The sequence below is a fragment of the Myotis brandtii genome, unplaced genomic scaffold (genome assembly GCF_000412655.1).
Source record: "Myotis brandtii unplaced genomic scaffold, ASM41265v1 scaffold561, whole genome shotgun sequence".
In the NCBI taxonomy this organism is placed as follows: domain Eukaryota; kingdom Metazoa; phylum Chordata; class Mammalia; order Chiroptera; family Vespertilionidae; genus Myotis; species Myotis brandtii.
Genome location: NW_005370085.1, coordinates 899,981 through 922,132, shown reverse-complemented (window position 1 = coordinate 922,132; position 22,152 = coordinate 899,981). Strand labels below are relative to the sequence as shown.

The 22,152-nt window shown below is 50.3% G+C and overlaps 1 protein-coding gene across 1 annotated transcript in view; it reads left to right on the top strand.

Moving 5' to 3' along the window:
- The window catches only part of ZNF592 (zinc finger protein 592), a 38,814-nt gene extending 19,541 nt beyond the window's left edge, over nt 1-19,273 (top strand). The window contains exons 5-12 of the mRNA XM_014549617.1: nt 1-191; nt 8,123-8,301; nt 14,132-14,308; nt 14,585-14,744; nt 14,962-15,249; nt 15,437-15,549; nt 16,165-16,300; nt 17,934-19,273. The exon at nt 1-191 is cut by the window's left edge and continues 32 nt beyond it. Of these exons, the coding sequence (XP_014405103.1) occupies nt 1-191; nt 8,123-8,301; nt 14,132-14,308; nt 14,585-14,744; nt 14,962-15,249; nt 15,437-15,549; nt 16,165-16,300; nt 17,934-18,452 (1,763 nt within the window). The 3' untranslated portion in view covers nt 18,453-19,273. The remainder of the gene's footprint in view (nt 192-8,122; nt 8,302-14,131; nt 14,309-14,584; nt 14,745-14,961; nt 15,250-15,436; nt 15,550-16,164; nt 16,301-17,933) is intronic.
- Nucleotides 19,274-22,152: the final 2,879 nt, after the last annotated feature.

The window sequence follows — 22,152 nt, the reverse complement described above, 5'->3', positions numbered from 1 at the left end:
CCTCTCCCTCCCCCAAACAAGGCCCCGCCTCGGACAGTGCCAGCTCCACCATTCCAGCTTTGCCGCTCTACCCAGACCCCGTGAGGCTCATCCGGCACGGGGTCAAGTGTCTCGAATGTCACAAGCAGATACGCGACCACACGGTCATGGCGGCACATTTCCAGAGGATGACGGAGAAAACCGAGGGGCTGGTGAGTGACCCTTCCTGGGGCGGGTGTCAGGCCCTGGTTCCCATGGGCTCATCGATGCGGGCAGTGGTGGCATCTTAGCAGTCCGAGAACAGGATGTTTGCTTGACTAGATGGTACTTGGTGTTGACTGAAAAGCATCCTGCCCTCAGCTGATGGGAGGCCCTGAAGATTGGGTGAGCGTTTATGTGGACGTGCCCCAAAGTCCACTCAGCTCCCACCCCAGTGGGCTGCCAGGGCCCCTGGTCAGGCCTGGGCTAGGTCTCAGCTGGCAGGTGTCCGGGCAGCCCTCCCAGGTGCCCGCAGGACTCGGGGCAGCGGTCATGTGACACTGCTCTGCGCCTCGGTCTGTCCTTCTAAGAGCCATCCTTTGCTGCGTGCTGCCTGCCGTGGGCTCAGCTCCTTGTGCAGAATCCTTTGTGGAAACTGCAGCCGGGCCCGTGTCAGGGCTGACGTGGAGGGAAGCACAGCAGGCTGACCTGTGGGCCTCTTCCTTCCTTCCTTCCTTGCTCTCAGCCCTCTAGGAAAGCAGCCGCGCTTATCTGCTCCCCGATCTTGGTTATGTCTGACGAGATCTGGCTTTATTTCAAAGAAAAAAATAAAAGGCGTCTGTGCTGAGAATACCCTCTGGCACCCTCTGTGCCCGTGGCTGTCTGAGGGAGCAGCGCCCTGTGAAGAATCGGGGCTCCAGACGCCTCCAGAGGCTCTTTTTCTCCTCCTCCACGTGGCAGGAGTCTCTCCTGACCTAGCCAAGCCCGCCCCTCACCAGCTTCCCTCAGCCAGGGCTGCAGAGCCTGGGGCAGAAGTACAGCAGCTTCTTTTTAAATGTATTTATTTTTATGTTTTTTAAAAAATATGTTTTTATTGGTTTTAGAGAGAGGAAGGGAGAGGGAGAGAGGGGTAGAAACATCAATGATGAGAGAGAATCATTGATCGGCTGCCTCCTGCGCACCCCCTACTCTGGATGGATCCTGCAACCCGGGCATGTTCCCTGACCCGGAATTGAACTGTGACCTCCTGGTTTATAGGTCGATGCTCAACCACTGAGTCATGCTGACTGATCCAGTAGCTCTTTTTATGTCAGTTCGACAGGGGCCTGCACACCTGCTGGGGGCCTCCGAGCTTTGCATGTGTGTTCCTAGCTGAGCTCAGGGGTGCCAGCAAGAGGGAGTCGCGCTGTTCCTCCTGGAGCTCCCGGCGGCACAGCCAGCACAGAGCTGGCCACCCAAACAGCTGAGTGTGTGCAGACGCAGAGCCGGTTGGAACAGGCTTGTCAACATCGTTGCAGAAAGTGCCTCGGAGGGACAATTCACTGTGACGCCACACATGACATTTGAGCGTGGAGGAGGGGAGAGGCAGGGCGTTCAGGTAGAGCGTTCAGTATGTGCAAGTGCCACGTGTGTTTGAGAACAGGGAGCTGTCACGAGTGAGGCAGCCTCGGGAGTGTGGGGTAGAGGCAGGGGGAGGAATCTGGGGGGACGGTGGGGCTTCTGCAGCTCCAAAAGGGACCAGCGGTGCCGAGGGGTCGCTGTTGCCTCTCATGTTCACCTCCGTGTCTGTATTTTCCTCCCGGTGAGTCAGGTGGAGTATGGCCTCTCCAGCCCTCTCCTTGGGGTTTCATGTACCGGCACGGTTGACTCGGTCCCGGATTGCATCTTCTGAGTCCCGTGACCAGAGCCATCGCCAGTGGAGGTCTGATGCCTGGGCCTCTTTTTTCCCCCACACTGTTCCTCACTGGTGTCGTCTAACATGTGAGGGAAGCCTGGGTCAGGGATCCCCCCTGGTGACCTGCTTGTCCTGCCTCTTCTCTGTGTCATTCTCCTCTAATAGGAGCTGGACAGCAGGGCCCAGCCGAGAGGAGGGGAGGGACCACCAGGAGGGCTGTCAGGCCTCTCTCAGCCTCGTTCTAATCCCTCAAAATCTCATGCCTGTAAAAGTGGCCTCTGAGGCTCACAGAAAGGGTGAGGCTCGAGCTCTGGGGTCAAAACTAGCCTGGATGGCTGTTGGATCTGGGTTTCCCGGAACGAGTGCCCTAGCTTCAGGGTGTGTCTAGGGCAGGGGGTAGGCGCGGGGAGGGGGGGTCCACTCTTCCACTCTGGGGTCGTTGAGTGACTGCAGGACAGCGTGTGCGGGCCTTCTGTGTTCTTCCTGGGAGACTGTCCCTGAATCCCATCTGCCTCCCTGTGCAGTGGCTGGGGGGAGTCCTTCCCCTGACATTCCAAGCCACCCTCTTGGGTGGGATGTCAGCACAGAGAGACAGTTTCTTCTTGTTCTTAATGCCATTATCATATCTAACGAAATCAATAACAATTCCTTAATATGTCCTAACACAAGGCCATATTCAGATTTTCCCATTCGTGACAAAACTTGTCTTTGAATCAGGATCCAAACAGGGACCACACTTTGCATTTGCTAATAAGGCTTTTACACTTTTCGTCTAGAACAGTACCTTGTCCCATCCGCCCGATTGGATCCCCCTTTTTTCACGTCACTGGTTTGTTGAAGAAACTGGGCCATGTGTCCGGAGGGTTTTCTGCAACGGTCCTCAGTCTGATTGCTTCCTGAGAACTTTCCGGGATAATTTCGGCTTTGCCTGATTGCTTCCTCAGATAATTAACTTGTTCTTTTTCAATCCCGCACTTTGTCATAGACTAGAAATTAGCAGTAAAGACTCCATTCGGTTCGGGGTCAGTGCCGAGTAGGGGAGTCCCGTGTCCTCCACATGTCATGGCTTCAGGGAGGTGCAAAGTGTCTGATTGTCTCCGTCTTAATGATGCAAACCTTAGGGGGGAATTTAGACAGTGGCTTTTGATCCCTTCATTGTAAAGTTCCCTATCTTTTACCTAATGATTTTAATACCCAGTAACTGCTGCTTGAGTCACTAATATTAAGACTTGCAGACGGGTGTTTTTCTAATGTTATTCTTTCTTTTTGTTACTTAGTTCAGTAGCATTAAGTACATTCACACTCTTTTGCAATCAGTTTCCAGAACTCTTCATCTTGCAAAACTGCAACTCTTTCCCCATTAAACAACATTTCCTCCTCCTTCCCCTCCAGCCCTTGGCAACTTCCTGTCTCGATGAATTTGACTACTCTAGGTACCTCATCTAAGTGAAATCATACAGTATTTGTTTGTTTTTTTGTGACTGGCTATTTTACTTAGCATAATGTCCTCTAGGTGTCAGAATCACCTTCCTTTTTAAGGCTGAATAATGTTCCACTGTATGTAAAAACCACATTTAGTTTATTCATTTGTTGATGGACACTTGGGTTGCTTCTGCCTTTTGGGTATTGCGAATAATGCCACCAACGTGCGTGTACAAATACCTTTTTGGGACCCTGATTTCAATTCTTTCAGGTACATACTACCCGAAAGTGTAATTGCTGGATCATATGGGAGTTCTATATTTAACTTTTTGAGGAATAGCCATACTGTTTTTCAGAGTGGCCGCACAAATTTACAATCCCACCGACAGTGAACAGCGGTTTCAGTTTTGCCTCATTTTCACCGACATTTGTCATTTTCTTTTTTTTTTTAAATAGTAGCCATCCTAATGGGTGTCAGCGACAGTCTGTTATTTTTAGTTTTAGTGTTATCATGAACTCATTCATTTTTAAAAAAATATGTTTCTTTGCCCTAACCGGTTTGGCTCAGTGGATAGAGCATCGGCCTGCGGAATCAAGGGTCCCAGGTTCGATTCCGGTCAAGGGCATGTACCTTGGTTGCGGGCACATCTCCAGTGGGGAGTGTGCAGGAGGCAGCTGATTGATGTTTCTCTCTCATCGATGTTTCTAACTCTCTAACCCTCTCCCTTCCTCTCTGTAAAAAAATCAATAAAATATATTAAAAAAAATATGTTTCTTTAATTGATTTCAAAGAGGAAGGGAGAGGGAGAGAGAGGTAGAAACATCAATGACGAGAGAGAATCATGGATCGGCTGCCTCCTGCACACCCCGTACTGAGGATCGAGCCCACAACCCAGGCATGTGCCCTGACCGGGAATCAAATTGTGACCTCCTGGTAGGTACATAGGCCGATGCTCAATCACTGAGCCACACCAGCTGGGCTTCAGTCATACTTTTTGATGCTCAAGTTATCTTTGGTCCCTGGGAGCCTCTTCAAAGTGACTCCTGCGTCCCTTTTGGACACAAGCCAGTTAAGCCTCGAGAAGCTTCGTTCCTTTCAGCCCCAACAAGGTGCCCTGGTACATTTCTTGTGCCAAACCTAGAATCAGCCATTTCCCTAAGAAGCCAGGTTTCTTGTACTGCGGAATGGTATTTAGAGGCCACATTCTGGGCAGCAGAGATGCTCATAGCTACTCGATACATCTTTGTTTCTAGGCCTTTTCAGTGGCGAGAGCTAAGAAATAGAAGTTTTTAAAAAGAGGAAAGAGCCTGGCGGGTGTGGGTCAGTGGTTGGGCGTCGACCCATGAACTAAGACAGTGACGGCGAACCTATGACACGCGTGTCAGAGGTGACACGCGAACTCATTTTTTTGGTTGATTTTTCTTTGTTAAATGGCATTTAAATATATAAAATAAACATCAAAAATATAAGTCTTTGTTTTACTATGGTTGCAAAGATCAAAAAATTTCTATATGTGACACGGCACCAGAGTTAAGTTGGGGTTTTTCAAAATGCTGACACGCTGAGCTCAAAAGGTTCGCCATCACTGAACTAAGAGGTCATGGTTTGATTCCCGGTGAGCGCACATGCCCGGGTTCTGGGCTCGATATATGGGGGTGTGCAGGAGGCAGCTGATTGATGTTTCTCTTATGGATGTTTCTATGTCTCTATCCCTCTCTTTTCCTCTCTCTACAAAATCAATAAAGAAGTCATATTTTAAAAAAAAGAGAAAAAAAAGATCATGAGTTTATGCTGGTATTCAGATGTAAGATTATGGAGTGCTTATGGAACTGATTTTACACTGAAAGTCTTGGTTCCTAAGATTTTCCTTTTACACACACACACAAATTTCAAAGTATCAAAACCAATATTATTTGTAACATGAAGACAACTACAGAAAGGTGAAGGTGTGTTCGTAGGTCTTCCTGCCCGCAGGATGTGTCTCATTAAGGACGTATTGGTCAAAATGTTGTATTTGAAAGGTTGCTGGGAGTGCAGTAATCCTTTTTTTCTATGTAGTTGATATAGTTACTTGATGTTAGTTAGGTTATATGTTTCTGTTTTTCAATTTTTAGGGAATGCTTTTGGTTATTTAGTTTCATTTCATATTACTTAAAAACTATGTAAAACATCTGATTCCGCCCTGGCCAGTTTGGCTCAGTGGATAGAGCCTCAGCCTGCAGACTGAAGGTTCCCAGGTTCAATTCTGGTCAACCGCGCGTACCTCGGTTGCAGGCTCCTGGCTCTGGTCAGGGGCGTGTGGAAGGCAACCAGTCGAAGTGTCTCTCTCACATCAGTGTTTCTCTCTGTCTCTCCCTCTCCCTTCCACTCTCTCTAAAATCCAATGGAAAAAATTATCCTCGGGTGAGGATTAAAACAAAACAAAACACACATTTGATTCCAAAATGAAAACTATATAGCAGGGTACATTGAGAGAAGTCTTGCTTCCATCCCTGTCCTTTTAGCCCTGTTCCCTCCTTCCTTATAGGTAACCATTTTTATCACTTTTGGTTTATCACTGCATTGCTCCTTTTTGGCAAACAAAAGCAGATAGGGGTGTGTGTGTGTGTGTGTGTGAGTGATAGTCTCCTCTTACACAAAAGGGCATGCTCATTTACTGTTCTTCCCCTAAAGTAATACTTTAAAAAAACCCCACCCTTTTTATTATGGAACGTTCCAAACATTTACAAAAGTGGGAAGGATGGTTAATGATCTCTCCTAATGGTATAATGAACAAGCACTAGCTCATGGCCCACCTTGTTTCATGTATTTTCTTTTTAAAATATATTTTATTGATTTTTTACAGAGAGGAAGGGAGAGGGATAGAGAGTTAGAAACATTAATGAGAGAGAAACATCGATCAGCTGCCTCCTGCACACCCCACACTGGGGATGTGCCCACAACCAAGGTAATGCCCTTGACCAGAATCGAACCTGGGACCCTTGATTCCGCAGGCCGACGCTCTATCCACTGAGCCAAACCGGTTAGGGCTTTCATGTATTTTCTTACTCACCCCTCCCTTCCCTTCCAACAGATTATGTTTAAGTAAACCCAAACATCATTGTATCTGTAAATATTTCATGTGTCTCTAAAAGATAAGATTTCCCTTCCAAAATATCAACATAGTATCATTATTTCTTAAAGTTAATAATCTCTCATTATCAAATCTTAATATCAAGTGGCAAATGTCCCAATGTTATGCTTAAGTTAGTCTTTTTTAAAAAATGATATAGATACTTTTTTTTTCTTTCAATTTTATTTTGTATTGGTTTCAGGTGTACAGCTTAGTTTTTAGGTAATCATATATCCAGAGTGCTCCAAGTTAGTGTTAAATACAATAATATAAAAATATAATAAAGGTAGTGTCTCATTCTTTTTTGCACTTGGCTAGCTTGAATTATTATCCAAATAAGTGCCATACATACACTGCAGTTATTGAAAATTTCTCTTAAATCAAAGGTTCCCTTCCCTCTCTTTTTCCCCCCATTGTAATTTATTTGTAGAAAGAGCTGGGTTTGTCCTGTAGAGCCCCCCCCCCCCCATTCTGGATTTTGCTGATTAAAGCAGAGACCCTTTTCTGTCCTCCCTAACGACTTGTCCTTCTGCAAACTCCTCGGACCCCCCCCCCCCCCCCCAAGTGAGCAGCACTAGTTGCCTCTTTGCTAAGAAGGACTTCTCCAGATGTGGGCACTGCTCAGCCCGTTGCTCCTCCCTCTGGCTGTCTGGGCTCTGCCCATTAGAACTTCAGTGAGTCTGGCTGTAGGACTCCTCTTGGTTCCACCCCTGCCCACCCAGAGCGGACAGACAGGGCTGAGGAAATGGAAGCTGGCAAGGCCCTCAGTCAGCGTGCCCTTGGGGCTTCTGCAGGCAGCCGGGGCATACTCCGGTCCCCATAGGAAGTCACCGAACCATCTGACAAGGTGTTGAGTTAGGAACCACCTCTGCCAAGCCAGGGTGAGGACCTGGCGAGTGTGGCAGTGCAGTGAGATCTCAGACTTCAAGAAGGGCCTTAGGTCTCTGGAAAGGAAAGGCTGGCCCTCTGCTAAGCCAGAGGGAAGAAACCCTCACAGTCCTCGCACAGGACTAATCGGGAAAACAGGGTCAGGGCTGTCTGTGATTAACAAGGTAAGGCTTGCTTGGGTCAGTATCAACACTTTTAAAAAATAGATGCTTTTTAAATTGATTTCAAAGAGAGGAAGGGGGGGGAGAGAGAGTGAGAGTGAGAGAGAGAGAGAGAGAGACGAGCATCAATAATGAGAGAGAATCATCGATCGGCTGCCTCCTGCACACCCCCTACCTGGGATCGAGGCCAAAACCCTGACTGGGAATGGAACCGTAACCTCCTAGCTCCATCGTCGGCAAACTGCGGCTCTCAAGCCACATGCGGATCTTTGGCCCCTTGAGTGTGGCTCTCCCACAAAATACCACATGCGGGCACGCACGTACAGTGCGATTGAAACTTCGTGGCCCATGCGCAGAAGTCGGTATTTTGTGGAAGAGCCGGTATTTTGTGGAAGAGCCACACTGAAGGGGCCAAAGAGCCGCATGTAGCTCACGAGCCGCGGTTTGCCGAGCTGCGGTTTGCCAACCACTGTCCTAGCTCATGGGTTGATGCTCAACCCCTGAGCCACACCGGCCGGGCGGTATCAACACTCTCAATGGGATCTAGGGTGTCAAGTGTCCTAAGAGGATAGTGGCAGGGGGTGGAGGGCCGTTCTGACCCAGGCCCTGGGAAAGCCAGGCAGCTGTGGCTGGAGAGCCAGGGCCGGCGGCGCCTGCGTGAACCTCTTCTCCGTGCTCTCTCCTAGACGTGCCCGGTGTGCCAGATGCTGCTGCCCAACCAGTGCAGTTTCTGTGCTCACCAGCGGATCCACACACACAAGTCCCCGTACTGCTGTCCAGAGTGTGGAGTTCTCTGTCGCTCCGCCTACTTCCAGACCCACGTGAAGGAGAACTGCCTGCACTATGCCCGCAAGGTGGGCTACAGGTGGGTGCTGCCTGGCTCGCTGTCCTGTCCGGGGGCTGGTCCTTCTCCTGGCCCAGAACTTGCCGCTGAGCTTGGTCTTCGGAGCCCTGGGCTCCAGCCTAGTAAGACAAGCTGATGGGTATGTTTTCTAGACACCGAGAGGCGCAAGGGGGAGAAGAATACGGAGTTCAAACAAAATTAAACATGAGCAAAAACCGCTTCGGAGGGGAAGGTATAACATTCGCTTTGTCAGCTTGGTTTTTTGAAAGATGCTGATTTAATTTGCTCACAGAGTTAGTGTGTTTGGCGTATTAAATGGAAAGCACGATTTCAACGGTAAATTTACTAATTGCAGCACTTTGAAATGTTCCCAATTCTCGTTAACAAATGGAGCTGCCAGACTCCAAACTCCGAGGGCTCTAGTGTCTCCGTGTTGATTCGTTTTTGTCAGTTTGTGAGAAGCAAGTGACACCTGCGAATGGAAAAATGGTCGGCCTCAGAGTAAGAACAAGAAAAGCCTATTTGAGACTGAATCTCCTCCAATGTGTCAAACATATATAAGCAAGACGTCATTTTCAGGAAAAAGAATAGGGGAAAACCCTCCAAAGCTCACTGATCTCTAACTTTCACATCGCCCCCATCAGGTCTCCTGGGCCGGTTTACTGCATTTGGGAGTTACTACATTTCATGGTTTATTTTATTACTTTCACTTCTGAAACTTAATTTTGCCCAAATTTAGTAAGGTTTTCTTCTCTTTGGTATTTAAAAAAATTTTTTTTAGTCTATTTAACTTTAGTACTTATTATTGTCTTTAGCATTGTGCCAGACACTGAAGATATAAAAATGATTAAGACACATTCTCTGAGCTCAAGGGGGCTTCAGTCTGGTAGGTTATAAACATGTACACAGAAGTTGTAACTCGGAGTAGTAAGTCCCATATGGAGGGATGGCCCAGGGAAACTTCAGAGAGCGGGTATTAGGAGGTTTTCAGACAGAAGGAAGGGAGATTATGTCTGGAGCAAGGGTATGGGCGGGATACTAGCACACACAACAGGGGTTATGGGAAGTTCAGCATTTCTGTAGAGGTGGGTCAGGAGGAATGGGGGGGAGAGGTGAGAAATGAGACCCGGAGTTGGTGGAGGCCAGGCCTTGCACAACCTTGTATTCCTTGGTAGACATTTGGTCTTTAGCCAGTGGACAGTGGGAAGCTATGGAAAGATGTGCAGTGGGGAGTGATTGGCTCGGTTGTTTCTGGGAAGCTGACACGTTATGCTAAGGAGGGTGGAAACTGGAGAATGAGAGGCAAGTATGACGGTCCAGGTGAGATGCTGAGGGCTTCAGCTCAGGCATGGACTTGGGATGGCGGGAAGGTAGAGTTGAGAGAGATTCAGGAAGTGTAAGCATTAGGGTTTGATGATAGCTTGTAGACGGGGGTGAGGACGGGGAGGGTTAGTGATGACTCCAGCTTTCTATCTTGCTATAAACACATCCAAATGTAGACTAATTTCGTTGCATGTTATGGAGAACAGAGAATGAAGTGCATGAGAAACGAAACGGCCAGACAGGGTTGGGTGAAGCTCTTGCCGCCATGTTGCAGAAGAGCAGGGCTTGGCAGCCTCCCAGGCTACATTTTAAGCCAAACGCCTGACGGGTGCTGTTACAGTGTCCTGTAACATAAACACCTTGCTAACGGTGACTGAAGCGTGTGCTGCTTCCGAGATCCAATCCAATAGACATGCAATCAACACTTAGATTTTTAACTTTGAATCTATATAGGTGGATGAATAGAGTTTTTTGTTTTCTAATTATTTTATTTACTTTCTTATATAAGAGTAAAAGGAAACTGTTTCAAAAGCAGTTTAGTTTTTCAAGCCTTTTTGTAAGAAATGTCAGCTAAAATGTATTGTGACTCAGCTATACATTCTGGAAGGATTACTGAATATAACCGACATTAAAATCTCCAATGATCTGTTATTGCATTCCAAAGACATACACACTAACACACTATTCATTACAGTTAAGACCTTCTATTATTAATATATTTTTTGGTAACAGCTTTATTCAGATATAACTTACATACCATACAATTCACCCACTTAAAGTGTACAATCTCATGGTTTTCAGTATATTCAGAGTTACATATTCACCTAAAAAATGTCTATATTTACCCACAAAATCTCTATATTGACTATTCTCCCACCCCCTCAGTCCATAAACAACTAATTTACTCTCTGTCTTGTAGATGTATCTTGGACATTTCATATAAATGGATCATAAAATATGTGCTCTGAGCATAATATTTTCAAGATTCATCCATGTTGTAACACATATACAGTATTTCATTCTATTTTATGGCTGAACGATACCCTATTGGATGTATATACTACATATTGTTTATCCATTTGTCAGTTGATAGGCACCTGTTGGCTATTATGAAAAATGCTGCTAATGAATATTTATGTACGAGTTCTTGTGTGGATATATGTTTTCAGTTTTTGTGGGTACATCCCTAGGAGTAGAATAGCTGGGTCATATGGTAACTCTAAGTTTAACTTAAAAAAAAATTTGATTCTAGAGAGGGAGAATGGGGGGGAGGGAGGGTAGGAGGGGGAAAAAGAGAGAGAGAGAGAGAGACAGAGAGAGAGACATTGATACATTGATCAGTTTCCTCCCATATGCTCCTACTGGGGATCGAACCCGAAACCTAGGTATGTGCCCTGACTGGAAATCGAGCCCAAGACCTGCTGGTGCAGGGGACGATGCTCCAGTCAACTGAGTCACCTGGCCAGGACTCAGTTTAACTTTTTGAGCAACCGCCAGACTGTTTCCCAGAGTGGCTGTACCATGTTTACATTCCCACCAACAGTGCATGAGAGTTCTGCTTTCTCGACATCCTCGCCAACATTTGCTCTGACTTTTGATTCTAGCCGCCCTTGTGGGTGTAAGTGGTGTCTCATTATGGTTTTGACGTGGCTTTTCCTGATGGCTTGTGGCGTTGAGCATCTATTGGTATATCTTCTTTGGAGAAATGTCTATTCAGATCTTTTGCCCATTTTTAAATTAGGTTGTTTTATCATGGAGTCGTAAGGGTTCTTTGTATATTCCGGATACAAGTACCTTGTCAGATACATAATTTGCAAATATTTTCTCTTGTTCTGTAGGTATTAATATTTTAAAATAAATTCTCAAAAAGTACCTATGTTCCATTTCATTGAGCTTTAGTACAATTTTACAATATTATTTTTTATATTACTTTTGCTTTTTTTTGAAGACAATGTAAAAAGCCTGTGTACTTTATATTTTTTATGTTTATGTATTCTGTATAAATTATTCTGCTCTCTGTTGATAATTTGGAGAGTGACCAATGATGTCATAAGGGAACAAATTTAGGCTGTCTTAAATAAGAAAATAATATGTTATTTTCTTTTTATTTGTGATTGTTAGCAAAATCAAAATTATTACTGCTCTTTCTCTTTTCTAAAACTACATATCTCACAGCATATGATTCTATCGCTGTCTGTTTTCTCTTTTTTTCTTAACAATTTGGTGCAGACTTGTGTCATGGGGTTGGATTCTCTCTCTCCTCCACTGAGGCTGCTTGGCGTGCGTTTACCCCTTCACATTCTTACTTTCAGTGCGGTTTCTTTGAAGAGCGTGTCTACTGGGTAAATAGGATGTGTTTTCCGGCGAATTTTTCAAGAGGATACTTACATTGTTCCTGCAGGAGTTCGGTCCAACTACGCAAATAAGGCCACTTAGCAGCGTCTTTACATGTATCAGGTGTCCCTGGCCACTGTGGAGGAATTTGGAAATATGTGGATTTTTTCCCTCAGAATACCTGTGGTGTGGAAGTTACTCTGTGTGCTAGGGTTGGCCACTCTATTGTTTAACAGGAGAGAAAAATAAATATAACTAAGTGGTTTGTATAGAACAGTGATGGCGAACCTATGACACGCGTGTCAGAGGTGACACGCAAACTCATTTTTTTGGTTGATTTTTCTTTGTTAAATGGCATTTAAATATATAAAATAAATATCAAAAATATAAGTCTTTGTTTTACTATGGTTGCAAATATCAAAAAATTTCTATATGTGACACGGCACCAGTGTTAAGTTAGGGTTTTTCAAAATGCTGACACGCTGAGCTCAAAAGGTTCGTCATCACTGGTATAGAAACTCCGCAGCACGTGCAGGTGTAGTAGTAAGTGTTCATCGGCGTTCATTGCAGACAGCTTTCTGGTTCTGCGGGCTGCTCCTCACTGCTCATGTGTTTGCAAAGGTGACTCCGTAACCCCTGCCGCCTCCTCCAGTCACACACACACACACACACACACACACACACACACGGAAGGAAAACAAAAAACGCTGGTCGGGATTCTGTGATGGTTTCTGTAGATTGTGAAGGAGTTTTTTTTTTTTTAATATATATTTTATTGATTTATTACAGAGAGGAAGGGAGAGAGATAGAAAGTTAGAAACATCGATGAGAGAGAAACATCAATCAGCTGCCTCCTGCACACCTCCCACTGGGGATGTGTCCGCAACCAAGTTACATGCCCTTGACCGGAATCGAACCTGGGACCTTTCAGTCCGAAGGCCGATGCTCTATCCACTGAGCCAAACCGGTTACGGCATGGAGTTCCTAAGTGAAGGCGCGTCCTTTCCGCAGGGCAGCGGCAGCCCCTCTCCGAGAGCTCCCAGGGGTCACGGCTACGGGGCAGGCATGTGGCAGGCAGTGTTGCAGCAAGAGGGAGGTCGGAGGTGTTTTCTCCTGGAGGGAGACCTGTGTGTGTCTACGGGCAGGAGGAAGGACTGAGCACGAGCGGGTGTGGCTCTGTGGGTTCAGGTTGGCAAGGAGGCAGGTCTCATGCTCAAAGGCAACGTTTATAGAGAGGTATCTGAAGTCAAAAGAAGAGTCCAACACGGCCTCCATTTCAGAAAAGTGGTTGCAGACAGTTCATACATAATAAAATATGACATATCCACTAAACAAAACGCAGAAAATAGCAATTAGTAGGGAGAAAGAGAAATGAAAAGTCACCCACCAAGGAGACATCACAGCACTGACGAGCTGCATGGTCCAGAATGGCACCAGCCACAGTGGCTGCTGAGCACTTGAAATGCGGCCAGTACGTCTGGCCGTTCCATTTTATCAACTTAAATTTGAAGAGCAGCATGGACGTTGCAGCAGAGGACACTTCCATCATCAGAGCAAGTGCCACGACAGGGATGCTCTAGAGCAGCGGGCGCCAACCTTTCGGGCCTCAGGGACCGCTGCTCTAGAGTGTTTATTCCTGGGCTGGGGCCATTTGTTTTAATGTGGTTGTTACGGGGAGCTAAGCATTTCTTAACTGTTTCTTATTCGGTGGCCATCCCTGCTTACCGAGTACCAGCCTGTGGGAGGTACAGCCTCTTGAAATTCCTCTTGCAGTTGTACCACATTAAATGAATACTGTTTGTGTCATTTTTTGGACCACTCCCTCCCTTCTCCACCCGCACCAACTTCTCTTAGCTGGGCCCAAGTTTTTAGTTTGCAGACGAATATCCTCTGGCCAATGAGGGGAGGGGAGGGTTTCTCCCCCGCTTCTCTACCAGGTATGGCCTTGGGCTTGGGGGGCCCTGGGCGACCGCATTATGCCAGACAGCAGCAGGCAGGCCCTCAGATGTACGAGTGAAGGATGGAAAGTGAAGCTTCGGAACCGTAGGATAGTTCTGGGTGCACCCCCTTCTCAGATGAGTGGTGGTGTGACCATGAGTCCCAACACGGCTCTGTTCTTGTCCCCTATCCCTCCTTTTCCAGGACCACCTCTGGATCTAACCTCCACTCCCCCCCGCCCCCCCCTGTCATTCAGGTGCATCCACTGCGGGGTCGTCCACTTGTCCTTGGCCTTGCTGAAAAGCCACATCCAGGAGAAACACTGCCAGGTTTTCCACAAATGTGCTTTCTGCCCCATGGCCTTCAAGACTGCCAGCAGCACCGCGGACCACAGCGCCTCCCAGCACCCCACCCAGCCCCACAAACCCTCCCAGTGAGTGCAGCCTCGGGGCCAGCAGGCCTGGGGGCAGAGCCCAGTGGCCTGGGTGCTGTAGGGGAAGGTGTTGGGTCCGCCTGGGAGCCGGGGCTAGTGGCAGAGATGTCTGGAGTCCACCGAAGACATCCCGAGGCCGGGGAGCAGCCACACTGGCTCAGAGTAGTGCTTTCCCAAGCCCGGCCCTGGTTCAGAGAGAGCGGAGACGGGGTGGAGGGCCGCGTGGTTCTGTCAGCAGAGCCCTGGCCACCTCACGCCCTGGGGCTTGTCCCACAGGCTCATGTACAAGTGCTCCTGCGAGATGATCTTCAACAAGAAGAGGCACATGCAGCAGCATTTTTACCAGAATGCCAGCCAGGCACAGGTGGGCATCTTCAAGTGCCCCGAGTGCCCGCTCTTGTTCCCGCAGAAGCCGGAGCTGATGCAGCACGTCAAGGTGGGTGGCCTTGGGGGAGGAGGCTGGGAGGAGGGCGCATGCCTCGGGCCCCGGGGGTGGGGGGGGTCTGACTGTGCCCCTTTCCCCTTGCCCAGTCAGTAACCGCTCTCCCCATCCCCAGAGCACAGGGGAGGAGGCTGGGAGGAGGGCGCATGCCTCGGGCCCGGGGGGTCTGACTCTGTGCCTCTTTCCCCTTAACCGCTCTCCCCATCCCCAGAGCACGCACGGTGTTCCCCGAAACGTGGAAGAGCTGTCAAGCCTCCAGTCTTCATCAGACACGTCCTCCAGCCGCCCTGGTTCTCGAGTTTCCACGGAGCCCCCGGCCACGAGTGTGGCTGCTCGGGGCAGCTCCCTGCCGTCCGGCCGCTGGGGCAGGTCCGAGGCCCATCGCAGGGCTGAGGGCAAGCCCCGGCTGAGGAGCACGGGCTGGACCTGCCAGGAGTGCCAGGAGTGGGTTCCTGACCGGGAGAGCTATGTGTCCCACATGAAAAAGAGCCACGGTCGGGTAAGTGCAGTCTCAGGTCACAGGGCCGCGCCAGGGTCTCTGGACTTCTCTCCTGTGGGGTCAGCGGCCCCTTAGGATTCCTGGTCCTTTGAGGTCTGTGGGCATCCTTTCTGCCCGTGTCATCTGAGAAGGAGGCACACCCAGAACTCCCCTGCAGTCCTGATGCTCCGCTTTCTGTGGCCTGCAGACACTGAAGCGGTACCCGTGTCGGCAGTGTGAGCAGTCCTTCCACACCCCCAGCAGCCTGCGCAAACACATCCGCAACAACCACGACACTGTCAAGAAAGTCTACACGTGTGGGTGAGTCTCTGCAGGGGGACGCCGGGAGGTCTGAGACCCAAAAAGACTGTCCATGGCATTTCTCTACTCTGAGATCAGCACGTCTTTAAATGGAAAAGTGCTGTGACTAGTTCAGAAATCAGGGCAGGTCAGAACCAGCTCCTAGAACCTGGGGGCTTCTGAGGCCTTCCCCCTCCCGCTCCCCTAACCCCGGCTGCACTGCCGGTCAGTGGTGAAGGGCCCTGGGGTTTACGAGGAGCGGTGGTGTGACCATGAGCCCGGCAGCACCACCTGCCTGTGCTCCAGCACGTACGCCGGCCTCATGCTGACCACCAGCCCCGCACCCGGACCTCTGGGCAGTGATACCAGGCAGTGGAGGGTAAGCTCACGGCTGAGGGCCAGTGCACACATTCCGACCTGCTGTTGTCTGTCGCCTCGGCTGGCTTGCTGCCTAGAGTGCTCTGAGGAGTGCCCAGCACTCCCCCGCCAGCCTGAGGACCACCCAGCCCGCTCTCTGTCTGCTCCAGACTCTCAGCCCTGGAGCCAGAAGCAGCGTCAACCTCTGCCTGCCTGCCTGGCTCCGCTGGGCGCTGCGGCCTGTCACCTCACACCGTGTCGTTGGCCGTCCTTTCGCAGGTATTGCACGGAGGACAGCCCCAGCTTCCCGCGGCCCTCCCTCCTGGAGAGCCACATCAGCCTTATGCATGGCATCAGAAACCCTGATTTGAGCCAGACGTCCAAAGTCAGACCTCCGGGTGGACATTCCCCTCAGGTGAGTGTGGGGCCCTTGCCCACCAGAGCAGCTTGCTCAGTGAGGGCTGGCGCTGGAGGGGCACTGGGAAGGCCACAGGGCGCCCATTGGTCCTTGTGGCCAGGTCACAACAGCCCTGACAACTTCCCTCAAGGTGGCTCACTCTCGAGCCTGTGTGACCCACACCTGGGCCTGCACACAAGTAAAGGACAGGGACAGGGACCCGCGAGGCAGCCCATTGGCCTCTTGGTCCTGCCGTCTCCCTGTCGCCGGGAGCCCTTCCTTCGGGGTGGGCTGCGTTCAGTGACGGGGGAGCTTTCACACACACCAGCCTGCTTCTGCCTCACTCAGTCCTAGGAGTGGGCGGAGGGCTGATTGTCAGGTGACGATGGCCAAGCTTGGCTGACCCCCACCCCCACTCCCACACCGGTTGTGGGAAGAGCCATACTCCAACACCTGCTCTTCTGGACCCTTGTTCTATGTTTTTTTGTTTGTGTACTTATTTATTTTTAAGTATATTTTTATTGATTTCAGAGAGGAAGGGAGAAGGAGAGAGAGATAGAAACATCAATGATGGGAGAGAATCATGGATCGGCTGCCTCCTGCACGCCCCCTATTGGGGATCGAGCCCACAACCCAAGCATGTGCCTTTGACCGGAATCGAACTTGGGACCCTTCAATCCACAGGCTGACCCTCTGTCCACTGAGCCAAACCAGTTAGGGCTGGGTCCTTATCCTGTGACCTCATCCCTGTTCCAGGCCCGTTTCTGGTGAACTTCGGCGGCAGCCTGGCCTCCCTCTTCACTGTAGCCTCCTCCCACGCTGCGCCTCAGAGGGGCCCGGCACACCTGGGGAGCCGAGAGCTCCTGGAGGTCCAGGACCGCCCATCTGGGCTGTTCAGAGAAGGGCTCTCGCTGATCGGCAAAGGCCCTTGCCCACATAGCAGGTGGGGTGTCAGTTGGCATTTTGGCAACATCTGCCTGCGATTAAAATGCACCCCCTCCCCTGCCCTCCAAAAGCACACACCCTTCGATGCAGCAAGTTGTCTTCTTGGATTTATCTGTCCGGTGTCTTTGGCCTTGGGCACCAAGAAGTGTGTTCAAGGATGTTCACTGCAGCACCGTCTGCGTGACAGATGGAACGTGACTAAATGCCCGCCAGTGGGGACTGCCCATCCCCACAGTGGGCCCGCATGCTGCTGTCAGGAGAGCGTGGCCTCTGTCTCAGCCTCATGGAGACCAGCGCCAGTCATGTTGTGCCGTGAAAAGAACAGGGCGGAGGAGCGTGTGCATGCAGCGCTATCACCATGTGAAAGAGCAACTTTGTTTTGTATACGTGTAGAATATCTCCTGGAGGAGCCCCAGAGCCGGGCGATACCGCGATCTCTGGAGAGCAGGCCTGGGGCGTGGGCCGGAGGGATGTAATCTCCATGCCCTTCCTGTATCTCTGGAATGTTGTGCCACAGCCTACGTCACATTTTAAAAAGCAAATAAAAACCCCCCAGACAGACCCAAGTCAAACAAGCATTCAGGGCCGGGGTGACCCTGGCCTGGGTGGAGATTCTGCGAGGCCTTGGGCTGCACTGGTCGTGGGTGGGGCCTCCTGTGCCGGGCTCAGCTCGGCCTGGACTCGGCTGACGCTGTGTCCCTTTCAGGTGAACCATCTGAAGAGACGGGTCAGCGGGGCGGAGGATGCTCCCGGCACCAACAATGGCGAGGCCGCCTCCTCTCTCAAGAGGCACAAGTCCCTTTTCCAGTGCGCGAAATGCAGCTTTGCCACAGACTCGGGGATCGAGTTTCAGAGCCACATACCTCAGCACCAGGTGGACAGCTCCACGGCCCAGTGCCCCTTCTGTGGCTTGTGCTACACCTCCACCGGCTCCCTCAGCCGCCACCTCTTCATCGTCCACAAGGTGAGAGACCAGGAGGACGAGGAGGAGGCGGCCGAGGCAGCAGAGGAGGCAGCGGAGCCAGAAGAAGGCTCCGGGGAGGAGGTATCCATGGAGACCAGGGAAAACGGACTGGAAGAATGTCCTGGTGAGCCTTTGTCAGCTGACCCAGAGGCCAGGAGGTCACCGGGCCCGGCCCCTGAGGAGGACATTGTCCGAGACGCTCAGAGTCAACCACTGGCCTCTCAGGACCAGGACAGCCACGCACCGTCCCCTCAGGTGTGACCGGAGGTCGGGTGGTGCTGCGGGTGCTGCACCTGCCGTGTGGACAGTGGAAAACAGAAGGCTCTGCCCGGTGTGCGTGGCAGGCTGTGCCCTGGAGCAGTGTCTGCCCTGAGCTGCGGGGAGCCGGGTGTGCCCCGGCCCCAGGAGATGTGGGGTCGCCCGGGACCCTCACAGATCTGAATTCTGTTATTTATGGCTTTGTGCTGCTTCTCAGTACCCCAACTCTTGTCTGTATCCTTCCAGCCCCAGTGCTGTCCACTCCGCTTGAAACCCCTCGGCGGCTGTGCTCTTCCGGGAGGCTCCCCACTGCTGCCTTCGGCCAGGGGACTCCTCCGAGCTCTCTGGGCGGACAGAGCCCGAGAAGGGGGTTAGAGGGGGGCTGGTGCAGTTCCTGCTGGAGAGCTCTGCCCAGCCCGGCCTGACGAGGGCCTCGGCCACCTTGCCCGTCCTTCCTGCCTTCTCTGTTCTTTCCCCCAGAGTAGTCCCGGAGAATTGGCCGTCCCTCCGGCTCTCTGCGTGAGCGGGAGAAACTTCTGCAGCACCCCTGGTTGGGGCCCGGGGAGCAGCAGTGCGGCCCAGGCAGGCAGGCAGGCAGGCAGGCGCCGAGGGCAGACCCTTCAGAAGGAGTGTGTGCCTCGTCCGCTGCCGCCCTGCCTCTCCTGACCAGGGGGCTTGGGGCCCACAGACGTTGGGATATTTGTATTCTTGCTCCTGTGCCATTAGAGAGGCTGCTGCCCCAGGCAGGCCAGCCCCTCCTCCTCCTGGCTACACTCATGTTGCTCAGACTATATTTCAAATAAAAATATTCTTCTTACCATGCAGGTGGGCTCTTGTATTCCTCTTCAGGTGAGCCTGGCCCCACCCTGCTCCCCCCTGAGGGTCTTCCCAGACGCCCCCCATGTCCCATTGCTGCAGGAGAGCCGTGCCCCTCCTGTCCACGGCGTCCTCTAGACTCTGGAGCTGTGGTTAGGACACTGGGAGCCTGGGACTTCCTGACCCTCTAGAGCAGCGGTTCTCAACCTGTGGGTCGCGACCTCTTTGGCGGTCGAACGACCCTTTCACAGGGGTCGCCTAAGACCATCCTGCATATCAGATATTTACATGACGATTCAGAACAGTAGCAACATGATAGTTATGAAGTAGCAACGAAAATAATTTTATGGCTGGGTCACAACATGAGGAACTGTACTTAAAGGGCCTGAAGGTTGAGAACCACTGCTCTAGAGACCTTCTGCAGGGGTGAGGGAGGGTCTTAATGCCGGTCAAGAGTCACCTTCAAGGTCTCCCCTGGGCTAGTGGCATTGGCTCTAGGGCCAATTGAAATTTTCTGGGCACCTCCATCTCTCCTCCAAATGGATTTTCAACCCAAGAGAACCCTTTGCTGGAGGGAGGAATTCTGTCATGTCCTTGCAGCGTCCAAGGGGCCTGGGATTGCCACTGCCACGGGGAACTTGACTATGACAGACTTGGAATTCGGTATTCGAGGCTGGGCTGCCTTTTCACTCACTGATGACAGAGTTAGGTCCCGACCCAGCACAAGGAACAGGCGGTGTGGGGGGTGTCCTCTGACCTCTGACCCTCTGACGCCCGACAGGATCTAGCACAGCAAAGGGAAGTGGGTGCTGGCTGAGTTCTTAGAGAGGATCTTTCAAGGGAGGTATTGAATATCAAGTATACATTACTAAGTTAGATAAACATGCTTGACCTTTTCACAATTGAAAACAGAAATCATTTTCTTCCGCTGTCAAATGCCACATCTTCAGTGGAAATGCTAATGGCGCTGGAAAAGGTTGGTGCTTGCCTCAGTTTCAGAGAGACTCCGCAGTTTAGTGATTGCTATAACCAGCTCTCGACAAAGCCCCTCGCTGCACCGGCCCCACCCCTTCACAACAGAGGGAGTCGTTCCCATCCAACTCGCTTCTCCGGCTTCTGTGAGATGATGAGTATGAAGGCATTTTTATGAAACACTATATAAAAGTGAGGGATTCCTTTAAAAAAATATTTGTATTGATTTCAAAGAGGGATAGAAATAGAAACATCAATGATGAGAATCATTGATCGGCTGCCTCCTGCACGCCCTCCACTGGGGACCGAGCCTACAACCGGGCATGTGCCCTGACCGGGATTCGAACCATGATTCATAGGTCGACGCTCAACCACTGAGCCACACCAGCCGGGCAAAAGTGAGGGATTCTCACTGTGACTTCAGAGCACCTCGCCTGCCATTCACACTTGGATGCCAATGGCCAGTTAGGACCAATCTGGGACACCTCTCCCTTATTTAGTAATCCTGATGACAAGAGCGCTCACTTTAAGCCCTGCTCCCGTGCCCAGCATGTTGCTAAATACTTTCTAGTGAGCCTCATAGTCCTCACGATGATGGATCTCGCAGTTATGCTTCATTTCACAGAGGAGAAAACGGGCGCAGAGAGGTTCAACAAGTTGCCGGGCCACCTGTACGCGAGGCTGCTGAGTCAGGCTTGTCTGGTTTCTTGAGGCCCTGGTGTCAGCCACTGTGCTGTCTTCGTGACCTGCTGCTTTGGCCGTAGGCCAGCTTGTCGGGTTTGCAGACATCTACATTCCTCCCTCCCCTGCGGGTGGAGTGCCAGGTTCTCTTTGGAGTCAGTCTGCGCCTCGTCACCCCAAGGAGGGCCCTGCACATCACATTTGCTTGTGACAAGAGCACAGGCAGTGTCGTGATAACCTTGGATTCCCATCGGGATGAGGGGAGGGGGGCGTCCGTCCCAGAGGCGGCTGCCTAGCCCTGGCAAGGAGTCTGGTTCCCTCAGGGTCCAATCCCTTTTGATCTTTTCTTCTTCAAGGTGTTTTTAATAGCCGTGCTATCATTTTTATCAGAAAAGGCTTGCCCTAAGCAGCACTTATCTGCACATTAGCTGGAGTGCTCTCCTGATGAGGTTAAACAGATAAAATCCCCACCCTCATAGAATCGACAATTTAACACATGCCGAGGCTTGACAAATGACTAGTATTTATTTTCCAACTGCTTTATCTCTGTAAAACGATATGCGGAGTGACTATAAAGCTCGTTGAGTGTGTAGAGAGAACTGTTCCCTTAACTTATGTAAACAGTCTGGGTTTTGAAAACTTAACACGTGTGGCTCAGCAAGTCCAACACACTTTGCCTTCCCGAAGCCTGGGGACCCTCCCCCACCCCCGCCTGCCCTCTCACCGCTGCGTATTCAGCACTGAGCACACCTTATTTTACTCGTTTTTAGAATGTTTGTGTGTTTTGAAAAATTAATACATATACATGGTAAGACATTCAAACAATACAAAAGAGTATACAATGGGAAAAAAGTAAGCTTCTTAATGGAGGCCATCTTCCAGTTCCCTATTCCCTCTCCGGAGTTAATTGCTGTTACCTATATCTTGTGTATCCTTTCTGAGCAATTCTATGAATTTACAACTTTATAAATATGTATATTTATATATCTATTTTTAATACAAACGGTAGCGTTCTACACGAAGTGTTCTGAAGCTTGCTTTTTTCAGTTATATAATGGAGATTGTTCCACATTCATCCTGTGGGTCAGTCTAATATTTTAAAAGTCCCTAGCACAGTTCCTTGCATTCAGTAGTGGTTCAAAGAGTGTTTGAGTAAGTGAATGAATGAATGAACGAATGAAAAAATCAGATTTTCTCAGGGTCTGATCTGAGCAAGACAGAATCTTCTAGATTC